Here is a 12,715-nt window from a genome sequence, read left to right as displayed (position 1 = left end):
GATTTTCTGCCCCAAATCAGCATCAAGTTTTGCTTACTTGACACCCTGTTGCACCCTTCTCACTTTTCACAATCTCTGTCTCTTCCCTCTGGTAGAAGAAATATTCATTGACATACAGGAATTCACTACTTTCAATAAAAATCTTGGCAATGTTCTTACTCTTCAAACTGACTATGCAAAGGTCATTTCATGGGCCTTATTACTCTTTAATCATTTTTCCGAAATAAAATTAAGAAAAAGAAGAAACCTACCTACTCCCTTGTGGGCATCCACGCTGGTAAACTCTAGTGTCCCATTATGGCCTTTTCTAGGATTTTCCTGATACTGTTTGTGGTTCCCATTGGGACAATATCTGTAGCAAAGTCCATAATCTGCAAGATAAACCTGGAAGACATGAACAGAGAAATGAGTAATGCTTTTGTCCTCTGAAAATATAACCTTTATAATTAAGTCTTAAGAAACTGATAGGTTCAGAACAGCCTCAGATCTACATTTTATTAAACCAAATGGTGCCTCAGGATAAAATATATACAACTGGGGGCCATAACAACTTTCCAGCTTAAATCCTTGTTCATCATGGGCATATCTTGTTTCTGAGTTGACTTAGATTTTAGTCCTTTTTATTTTACTCTAAATTCTCTTCCCTCTAGGTAGGCATCTAGACATCATAAACTACAATAGATTGTTTTTTTTTTCCTTTTAAATCCATATTCATACAGCTTACAAGGCCTGCCTTTTCTTACAACCCCTCCCTTAAACATAAACATGTTTTAAGCAGGGAGGGGAGAGGAGAGCAAACAATCTAAAAACATAAACCTAATGTTATAGGAAACTCCATTAACAAGAAGTATAAAAACAGTGAACAGACTATAAGAGGTAATGACTCTTTAAAAACAACAACAACAACAACAACAACAACAAAAAACCACCATCATGTTGCCCGTATTTAAGATGGAACATCAATGCAGTACTTTTGGCCTTTCAGACCGATCCATATCATCACTGTTATCTTTGTAAGTCAGTCAGAATTGCAAGCCGGGTCTCCAAACAGAATATAGATTGTTAAAAGTCAGATGGCAATTCAAGTGAATTTTTCTCAGATTACTTTTGGAGAGAGAAAGAAGGGGGAGAAGTAGTTTTACAGATACAGCATGCCCTGAATAGGGAACTGACAGGACTAGACATTCATCCTCATGTGTAGCCAGAATAGAGTAGTTCCCAACTACATTACCAGGCTCCTTCCCAAAACAAAGCAGTTTAAAATTCTTAAATGTGTTGTTTCACATGTATTTCTTTAAAACAGGGGGACTGAGGCAACATATCCTGATACAGCTTCAAGACAACAGAGTATTGCAATACAACTTTTGCTTTAAAATATAATACCTATTAAAAGAAAATTTAGTGTTGAGTTTTAATCTAAGTTTTTGGTTTTATGATAGCCGAAGAAGGAGACAATTTGACCTTCAAAATATAAACAGCAGAGTTTTCTTCATTTGATGGAGAATATAGCTTGCTGGAGTGTCTGGAAACATGGTATTTCAGTTTTCTCTCCCTCGCCCACAGACACTATTTCTCAACATGGCCTCAGAAGTAACCGATCCCTCTGCCCTAAATAACTAGACTCCAGGATCAGATGTGTAACTGGTTGCTTGCTCTCACTATTTATCATGCACTCTATTTAGTTCAAGAACCAAACAGACTTCACTTTGCAAAGTAGATACCCTGCAAACATATATACTGGTAATTCAGCAAATGGAAACATTTTAAATACACTAGAGTAATTTACTACTATTTACTATAGGCAAACCATAAGAGACTCAACTCTAGGGAACAAATTGAGGGTTGCTGGAGGGGAAGAGGTTGGGGGATGGGGTAACTGGGTTACCTTAATTACATTAAGGGGGGCACTTAATGTAATGAGCACTGGGTGTGGTATGCAACTGATGAATCACTAAATTCTACCCCCAAAACTAATAATACTCTATATGTTCACTAAATTGAATTGAAATTAAAAAAAAAAATTTAATTAAAGAAAAAAAAAAAAGACCTATCAAGAAGTTTTTCAGGTAGTCATTAGTCACACACACACACACAAGTCAGACCTAAAACTTACGGAGTGCCTAATATGCTTCAGGTAGCATGCTAAGAGGTTAAAATTTTATAGGTAGGTACCATCACCTCCATTTTACTCCAGGACAAACTGAAGCTTAGTGAGATTATTTGATTTGTGTAATAAGGTGGAGGCAGAGTCTGACACCAGAGTCTTCACTCTCAATCACTGTCAAAGGGAAACTGCACTGGACAAGCTACACAGACAAGGAAGACTTTATTCAAAGCTACTGAATAAGAGAGAGAGACTGCTGCAACTGGGTGGGGAGTTTGAACTCAATTCTGCTAAAACAAAAAATGGGTAAGTTTTAAAGTGCAGGGGGTGAGGTAGTGAACTAACTGCAGGAGGTTAAAGGAAGGCTGGTCAGCGGGACTAGGGCTGTCCATGTTGTTAATTGATGTGTAGGTTCCCACCCTCTCTGAGTCAAGGGGATAAGGGCACAATCTTTCTTAATCACGACATTTTAAAGGGATGGCTCCCAGGTCTGTGACAAAGACATTCCTGGTTACAAAATGGACAAGAGGCTGGGAAAAGATTTACATCTCAGAGGCACAGAGAAAAAGCTTACAGTTTCATGTTTTCTAAGGTAAATGCTCTTAAAAAAAGGACAGGGTCCTATAATCCAAAGAAAATTACCTTAAGTTCAGTTAAGCTAAAGACAAGAAGCTAATAGTATAAAAAAAAAAAAAAAATATGCCAACCACTTGACTCAGAATACAGTAAGTAATTCATTTGAATATTGCTGCACTGGACACATGATAAAGACGCCTCTTTGAAATAATGATTTCATTTCCTTTGGATATACACCCAGAAGTGGATTCTTGGATCATGTGGTAGTTTTGTTTTTAATTTCTTGAGCAACCTCCATACTGTCTTCCACAGTGGCTGCACCAGTCTGCATTCTCGCCAACAGTGCACCAGGGTTCCCTTTGCTCCACATACTCCCCAATACTTGTTACCTCCTCTTTTTGGTAACAGCCTAACTGGTGTGAGTTGATACCACATTGTGGTTTTGATTTACATTTCTCTGATGATTTAGGGATGCAGAATACCTTTTTATATACCTGTTGGCCATTTGGATGTCTTCTTTGGAAAAGATGTCCATACAGGTCCTTTGCCCATTTTTTAGCTGGGTTGTTTTGGTTCATTTTTGTTATTGAGTTGCAGGAGTTCTTTGCATATTTTGGATACACCCTCATTGGATATGTGATTTATGAAAGTTTTCTCCCATTCCATAATTGCCTATTTTGTTGATGATCTCCTTCACTATACAGGTTTTTAATTTGATATAGTCCCACTTGTTGATTTTTGCTTTAGTTGCCCTTACTTTTCATATCAAATCCAAAAATCACTGGAAGACCAATGTCAAAGAGCTTCTCCCTGTTTTCTCCCAGAAGTTTTATGGTTTCAAATCTTATGTTCAAGTCTTTAATCCACTTGGAGTTAATTTTTGTGTATGGTGTAAGATATGGGCCCACTTTCATTCTTTTCCATTAGCTGTCCCATTTTCCCAACACCATTTAAGAGATCATCTTTTCCCTAGATATATATATACTTCTTATCAAAGATTAATTGACCATATATGCAAGAGTTTATTTCCGGAGTCTCTATCCAGTTGCATTGATCTATGTATCTCTTCTTATGCTAATACCATACTGTTCTGATTACTGGAACTTTGTAACCCAGTTTGAGATCAGGAGGTGTAAGGCCTCCAACACTGTTCTTCCTTCTCAGGATGACTATGGCAATTCAGGATCTTTTGTGATTCCAAACAACTTTTAGAATTGTTTTTCTATTCCTGCGGAAAAAGGCCACTGGAAATTTGATAAGGACTAAACTGAGTCTATTGATTGCTCTGAATAGCATGGACCTTTTTACAATTTTAATTCTTCCAATCCATCAGCATGGAATTTCTATTTATCTAAGTCTTCTTCAGTTTTTGTTTTTGTTTTTTTCATTAGTGTTTTGTAGTTTTCAGCACATAGTTCTTTCATGTTCTTGGTTAAATTTATTCCCAAGTATTTTATTCTTTTTGATGTTATTATAAATGGGGTTATTTTAATTTCTCTTTCCAATAGCTCATTGTTAGTGTACAGAAACACAACTGATCATTGTATACTGATTTTGTATCCTGCAACTTTACTGAATTCATTTATTAGTTCTAATAGTTTTTTGGTGGAGTCTAGGGTTTTCTCTATATAATAGCACAACACCAACAGAGAAAAATTTTACTGCTTCCTTTCCTATGTGGATGACTTTATTTTTCTTGCCTAATTGCTCTGGGTAGGACTTCCAGTACTATATTTGTTCACTACTATACTTGTTCTGTGGCCTAACATATGATCTATTCTAGAGAATGTTCCATTTGTGCTTAAGAAGAATGTGTATTCTGTTGCGGTTGGATGGGATGACTTATATATGTCTGTTAGTCCCATCTGGTCTAACATGTAGTTTAAGCCCAATGTTTCCTCATTGATTTTCATCTGGATGATCTAGCCTTTGTTGAAAATGGGATACTGGAGCCCCATATTATTGTAGTGTTGTCTGTAGGTGGAGTCTACAATCTGTTAACATATGCTTTATATATTTGGTGCTCCAATATCAGGTGCATAATTATTGGTCTTAATAGAGAGCTGCAGGCAGAATTTAAATAATCATGGAATGCTATCAAACAGTGGTAGAACAAACAAATATCTATCCCACCACACCCAATATAACCTCCCCTGTTTTTTTAGTTTGTTTTTAATCTACTAGTGCAGCATCTGGCTTAAAATATTTATATTCTATGAGAACTGGATGAATTCTCTAATCAGTATTATAGATCTTGATGCACTAATGAAGAAATAAAAGAGTGACTGCATTTGGTAAGCAGATATTTTGGTATATGGAAAGTCAATAATTTGTCCCAAGTAATCAAAATGTTGAGAAATTAATTTGATACGAATTAGGTCAAAGTGAGAATTTCTATGAAGATGCAGTAGTAGAAAAACACAGTCTAGAATGCTTTCAGAACAGTTCAAAAAAGAAAAAAAGGCTGGGAAATATTGACAAACAAGGTAAGGAGGGAAGGAAAGGAAGAAAATTTGTTGAGGTTCTACTTATGTGATAATCACTGGGCAAAGTACCTTTCACAAGTTATGCCATTAATTCCAGGCAACCTCCCAGCCAGGTAGTATTGGTCTCATTTACATATGAGGAAGCCAAACACCCCAGTAATTAAGTGCCTGTCTAAGTCATCGCTAATAAAGGATGAAAGCAGGATTCAGTCCCATGCCAATATAACATCAAGGTCCATGTTTTTTAATATTGTATAGAATTTGGGGTTCTGTCCATTTCTGAAATTTTGTTGAAGTCAAAAATAAGTTTAAGCAGAACTTCATCCACAATAAGGTTTGCAGTCTAGGTCCTATTTTTATGTGTCCTTGAGCTAAGAATGATTTTTACATTTTTATAGGATTATAAAAAAAAAAAAAGAAAAGAAAGAAAAAAAAAGAATATGCAGCAGAGACCCATATGTGGCCCACAGAGCTCATAAAAGCCTAAAATATTTACTATCTGGCTCTTTACAGAAAAAGTTTGCCAACCTCTAATCTAAAATAAAACTTGCTTTCTAGTTAACTTTTTAAATATTATCTTTCTTTTTCCTGTGAAATAAAAAATAACTAGTTAATATTTTCCACTTGAAGTGTAAACATATATATACTATCCCTAGTTTAAGACAAACTTATAGGGGGAAACTGAAGAGAACCAAGATCAAGTAGGAAGTGATTATTTGCATTGTAATCATACTAAACATAGAAAAATGTAAGTATCTAGCTCCCTAATGCATTTTAGTTTTTTTTAAAGATATTATTTGTTTGAGAAAGGGAGAGGGCATGAACAGGGGTGAGGGGCAGAGGAAGAGAGAAGCAGACTCCCCACTGAGCAGGGAGCCCAATGCAAAACTCAGTCCCATGACCTTGAGATCATGACCTCAGCCAAAAGCAGATGCTTAACCAACTGAGCCACCCAGGAGCCCCTCCCTGATGCATTTTTAGTGACTTTCTTTTTAAGTGACTTTCCTGAATTTAGTAATCATTTCCTTTCTCCATCAGTAAAAGAAGAGCCCTGCTTGCCTCTCCTTACTCTAATTCCATAGATCTTTCTATTACACTGCATTACTTCTCACATTTCAACATGGTACTCATTTTCTTCTCATCTTTCTTAGATATTGTGTTTTATTCCAACTTCATGAGGTTGGTAGGGAAGAAGCATCATTATCCACTCTTAACAGATAAAAAAATAATGTGTTACACACAAATAATGCAAGTCACCCAATGCCAAGTACAGCTTCTACAAAGTTTTATTGTTTTAGTGAATTGCTCAGGCTCTCCAACTTCCCCACTCCAAAAAACCTCACTAAATCTGAACTAAGGTTTACATGGACATTTGGCTTTGATATTTTACTACTGAAAAGGTAGTGTGGCAGCCACTGAGGTCCAGTCCCATCCAGAAAGAACTGACCTTTCACCTATGAAGACGGCAGTAATTTGATGACCTCGAGTGACAAGGGCCATCGGGAATAGCTATGGCATGTAAGCCAAGGCCACAGTCTTCCTAGGCCACACCTGCCAAACAATGATCACAGTGGGGGTACTGTGTGGCCATTGCTGCCCAAGGGGCTCTTCTAATGTACACTCTCTGCTCTGAGGCTTCTTGTCAGAACTCTATCACAGTTTGAGCTCTCCCAGCCCAATTCTTACTGTTCCCTTTCCACTCACAGGGGTCATATCAACATCCTACTCTCAAAGGTTCCCCTGTCCAATCTTGCTTCACAAGATTCACAATCTTGCTTCACTCACACTTCACAATTCCTGGGTTGACCACCTACCCTTGAATCCTATTCTGGTTCGGACATTCTTTTAACCACAAAGCAACTTATTGGGTTTTCATTTATGGTCCACACGGATTAACTAATTAAAAATGTATAGTTATTTAGCTTTTCTTTTCTTTTTATGGGGGGAGGAGGCAAAGGGAGAGAGAAAGAGAGAATCTTAAGCAGTTCTATGCCCAGCACAGAGCCCGATTCAGGGCTTGATCTCACTACCTTGAGATTAAGACCTGAGCCAAAATCAAGAGTTGAATGCTTAACTGACTGAGACACCCAGGTGCCCCTCGGTTTTCTTTTATTTAAGCCTTGGCTCCAGATTTATAGACTGCAAGCTCTGAGGGGACAAGCGGCCAGGATAATGTACACATTTTTGTATCCATGACAGTACCTACTCATAAGTCCTTCTGCACAGGCTTAAATAATTTTCTACTGATTTGACTTCATGGTAATAATTGGGAAAATTGAAGTAAATTCTTTCTCATAGCCACCTGAGTGCCAAGAATGATAAACCATTGAGAATCATACATTTACAAATAAAAGAAAAAAAAAGAATGCATATTTATTGAATGCTTGCCATGTGAAAGCATTAAGTGCTTAATAGAAGTCAAATCATTTAATCCTCATGACCTTAAAAGAAGGTTATTTTAAAATTTCTTAAGGTTGAGAAAATTGAATGAGAAAAGTTAGGTGCTCTGTGCAAAACAAACTTATATAGCAAGGGACAAAGTTGAAAGTGAACCTAAATCAGTCTGATCAGAGGATGAGTTTTTTCCATGCCTCACACAGAAAAAGGAAAGATGATATAAGCATATCTACAGATCCAAAGATAACATTTACTTTGAGAAAAGTATAGCAGATTTAAATTTAGTAGTATTTTAGAGCAAGGGGAATTTATTTCTAATTTAGGGGTTTAGACAAAGAAACATTTAAGTTGGGCCTTGACAAATATCTAAGATTTCCAAAAATGAAGACAGGAAAAAGAAGTAACCCAAGAAGGAAAACCAGAGAATAGGTCATTGTAGTTTGGAGGGCAGAGGTTATTGGAAATCTAACACAAACCAGAAAAACTGATTAGCAGAAAGCTTCTAAAGTCATGTTAAGAAGCTGGAACACAATTTTTGCATAAATCCAAGTCACCAAAGGTTTTTGGCAAGGAAAGGTATTATCAGTAGTGGCAGCTCCAAAACGAGGAAATAGAAGCAGAGAATTCAATTAAGAGAATGTAACAATAGTCCAGACAAAGGGCAATGGGAGGGCGGACTTGCTCACTGGTGAACGGTGAACGAAAGAAGGGAGACAAAGAAGAACCATGGTTCTTGGATACGAGGACCAATGACAACTCTAAAAATGGTGTGGCTGGCCACTAAGTGAGGATTCAGTGTATAAAGGAAACAGGTGGAAGAGGTGGTTTGGAAAGAAAACGACTTATTCATTTTTGTACCAAAAGCAAACTAGTTGATTGGTGGCTAACACCCTAACCCAACCAGTTCCTGCTTCTTTCAGTTTATACAAAATTGAGTGACATGCTCATAACTGATGGAAAAAGCAAAGGACCTCTTCCCCATCAAGGGTCAAATCTGCTGCCTTCCTGCTCCCCAAGCAACCAGGAATCCTAAGCACCAAGCAGCCACAATGGCTCAAATGGAAGCATTTCTCAACACTTGGCGTGATGGACAGGGAAATATGTCAGCTAGAGAAAGAATGCAAGGGGTTATGGAGATGAGAGAGAAAAAAACAAGACACAAGGTGAACAACTGGCCAGTGGGATGTAACCATCCACTAAATCACATTACTACTTTACCTCCATTTTGCAGGCTACTTATACATTAGAGATGTATATTCAGTCCCCAAAATGGGATTTACTCTTTAAGAACTTCAATTTTTGTCATACACTCTCATATCTTATTGTAATTTACACTATTTTATACAATTTTTTTAAAGATTTTATTTCTTTATTTGACAGATCACAAGTAGGCAGAGAGGCAGGCAGAGAGATAGGGAAGCAGGCTCCCTGCTGAGCAGAGATCCCGATGTGGGGCTTGATCCCAGCACCCTGGGATAATGACCTGAGCCGAAGGCAGAGGCTTTCACCCACTGAGCCACACAGGCACCCCTAATTAAATCCTTTTCTTTAACACACCTTGTTGTATCAAGAAATATATCTGTTAAGTTCTCATTATCAGAGGCTGGTGGAAATTATACTCTGGAGGGAGACAGTCACTCTTCAGGACTTTTTTATTTTTTATTTTTATTATTTATTTATTTTTTAAAAAAGATTTTATTAATTTGACAGAGAGAAATCACAAGTAGACAGAGAGGCAGCCAGAGAGAGAGAGAGAGAGGGAAGCAGGCTCCCTGCTGAGCAGAGAGCCTGATGTGGGACTTGATCCCAGGACCCTGAGATCATGACCTGAGCCGAAGGCAGCGGCTTAACCCACTGAGCCACCCAGGCGCCCGTCAGGACTTTTTAAAATGGAAATTTAGAAAACATTTTGAAAACTCTAGCAAGAATGTACAGACTTACTCAGCAACTTTGAAGACTCTTTAAAAGAAGCTAGTATTTATCTTATTGAATAAGGTATAATATTTCCCCATTCTATCTACAAGATACTATAACGTGAAAATCTTCGCAAGAAACTAAATGGTTACTAATGAAAATCACTATATGTCAGAAGAGGAGTAAAGCATGCGATGTGTAAGCAGTACGTTTATGTTCACAAACATCCCTCGCGTCTGTTAAAAACTTATATGCAACCTCACAGATGCTACTACAAGCTGATATAAATCTGTGCTTTTTATTCTTTTATTTTATAGCATTTTTTGTTTTTCAACTTCCCTACCTTGTTTTGCCAGTAACGTTGCATTCCCGCTATAGAGTCTAGACAAAATAGTGTGAGTTTTAAAAGGTGCCAGCTTATTTTTCAAACATGATGCTTATTAGAATAAGCATGAAGATATATTTTGTTAAAACTGCAGTCTGACCTTATCTGAGCCGTAAAAAGGCTGCCATTTCTGTTTTCTGATGGATGCAACATGCAGTTTTTCTTAAGGGAAAAAAAATCTGTTTTAGGTGCTGGAGGGTTTTTTCTCCCCTCTTAGATCTCAAAACTACCTACTCGATTTCAAATCTTAAGTTTTATCTTGTTTTTTTTTTTTTTTTATACGTGATATTCATGGAGAGTAAGAGACTTAAAGATACATCTGTGGTTAACATACGAGGAAACGACAGAAGAGATGGGCCTCCTATCATGATGTCTTCAAGGCATCTACTGCTCCCTTGGGCTCAAGTCGATGGCTCCTTGAAATGATGCTGAAGATTCAAGGACCATAACCAAATACTGAGGTATTTAGCAGTATTCTAAATGTATTTGTGTTTTGAACCCATGACCTGTTTTTCTATTCCAACCCAGTTCTTTTAGCAATATGTGAAAGCTTATTTGATCAAACAGGGCTATGACTTAATATGCTATCCAAACTTTTGGGGGAAATTCCTTCAACAGATCTTATGCTAGCAATTGCTTCTTTACTAAAAATGCCTTTCACCCACAAAAGAAAACCTTTCCAATTACAGTCTCTTTCCAATCTGTCCTGATACAAGTTCTCAAAAATTATATGAAAGAACCTATAATACACTTTCTAATTTCCAACATGATAACAAAGCACATAACTTGTGTCTGTCCTTATACAAAATAAATAGGCAATGGGAGAGGATAATCTGAATTGCATCCAATTTATGGTCTTCCTTTTTGTCTAAGTCAAATCGGAACTTGAGACTGATCAGCATTCTCAGAGTTTGGTGTATCTGTACATAGCAGATACTCACAAAATGTTAGCTGACAGAATTTGATGGCCATTGCTATAATCTTATAAATAGGTTCACCAAGTGGAAGTCACATCTACATAAAACACAGCTAACCAACATTCAAACTAGCTGTCCTGTTCCATATTAACCACACAGTTCACTGATTTCAGAGACGGCATTTGAGGTTTCCAGCACCAATGCCATTCATACACACACAGTTTTTTGTTTTTTGTTTTTGTTTTTTTTTAAAGAGAGAGAGAGGGAGGAGGAAGCAGGCTCCCTGGCCACCAGAGAGCCTGATGTGGGACTCGATCCCAGGACTCTGAGATCATGACCTGAGCTGAAGGCAGAGGCTTAAACCACTGAGCCACCCAGGCAGCCCACACACACAGTTTTTTAACAGCCCCTAGACAGGGGTACATCTTAACCCACCCAATTTATGCAGCTTAGTGAGTTGATTCAGAATCCAGAAATGCCATTTTCCCATACTAACTAACTAAAAAACAAACACACACACACCTTATATATATAGCCTTTTGTGACACAGGGTGCTCAAATATTCTTTGGTCATGTACGCATCTGGCCTTCAGAACTAGAAATGATATGACCAGTAGGCACTCAGTAGACACTTAATAAGCCTGTACTGATTATAGAAAAACACTAATTTTTTAACAGCATTAACTCTCTTGGGAGCCACCTTCTTGAGGATAGGTAATTTGCTAAATGGGCCATCCTATATTTACACTGCACATACACTCCTAAAATGTGAACTCTTTCTCTTATATAGAAAACAGACCCTGGATGTTCTGGTCCCTACAACTGGAGGGAAGTCTATCATTAACCTACACATCTGGGGAGAATGACACTTATTAAATCCAACTCATTACCATCTTCTTAATATCTAACCAGAACATCATCATGTCTAAAGAATTCCTGGAAAGCAAAGTAAGATATGGTTATCTTTTGTCATAAGTATTAAAATAATGAAATTATCATCTGGCTATTACTTACTGAGTGCTTGATATGTGCCACTTATTTGTCTAACTCTTTCACATGTTTGAATCACTTCTTCTCCCTCTGTGAGGGAGATACTATTATCCTTATTTTCAGATGTGGAAACAGAAACACAAGGTGAAATGATATGGCAAAGCAAACAGCTAGTAAGAGGCAAAACCAGGAAGGTTTTTGGAGCTCACTTCCTTAACTATTTTTATACTGAGTCTCTATTGAAAGTATGCAAATAGTTGCCATCTTTCTCCATTAAACCTTTTGCCTGGGATCAGGAGAAAGTAAACCACCCTTTTTTAATTTTAATTTTTTTAGAAGATTTTATTTATTTGAGAGGGAAAGGCCATAGAGAGAGAGGGAAAAGCAGGCCCCCGCTGAGCAGAACGCCTGACGTGGGGCTTGATCCTGGGACTCCAAGATCATGATCTTAGCTGAAGGCAGATGCTTAACCTCACTGAGCTACCCAGGTGCCCCCACAACCTTTTTTTTTTTTTTTTTAATATCTTCTAATTTCGAACGAGGACATTTAGCTGCAGAATAAACAGAAAATCCCACCACACATGGGCAAGAATTAACTGCCCAGAGATCCCATGTGTAAGAACGAATCTCGTTAGAAACACTAGCTGATCTGACCTGGCCAGAGTGGCCCTAGGAACAGTAAAAGAGAGTACTTTTCTCTCCCCTCTGTTCTCACTTCCCCCCACCTTTTTTCCCCTATCCTGGTGCTCACGTATGTCCAAAATACACTGGTATTCATGCTCAAGAGAATGTTCTGTTTCATGTAAGTTATATGAAACAGAACATTTTCCTGAGGTTTTTATTAAAATGGTTTGGAAAATCTCAACTTCCACGTGAAGATTTGTCTAGGTCCCTGCATTAGTTTTGCAGGGCTGCTGCTCTAACAAGGTACCACAAACTGGGTAGC

The 12,715-nt window shown here is 37.7% G+C and overlaps 1 protein-coding gene across 5 annotated transcripts in view; it reads right to left on the bottom strand.

The window, feature by feature from the left end:
* Positions 1–12,715, bottom strand: part of VRK2 (VRK serine/threonine kinase 2) — a 119,392-nt gene that overhangs the window by 35,981 nt on the left and 70,696 nt on the right. For all 5 annotated transcript variants that reach the window (XM_059187728.1, XM_059187724.1, XM_059187725.1 and 2 more), the window contains one exon: positions 252–384. In XM_059187728.1, coding sequence (XP_059043711.1) covers positions 252–384 — 133 coding nt within the window. The remainder of the gene's footprint in view (positions 1–251; positions 385–12,715) is intronic.

This window comes from Mustela lutreola, chromosome 9, assembly GCF_030435805.1.
Source record: "Mustela lutreola isolate mMusLut2 chromosome 9, mMusLut2.pri, whole genome shotgun sequence".
Lineage (NCBI taxonomy): Eukaryota > Metazoa > Chordata > Mammalia > Carnivora > Mustelidae > Mustela > Mustela lutreola.
The sequence above is the reverse complement of the archived record's forward strand: the minus strand, read 5'-3'. Positions and strand labels throughout refer to the sequence as shown.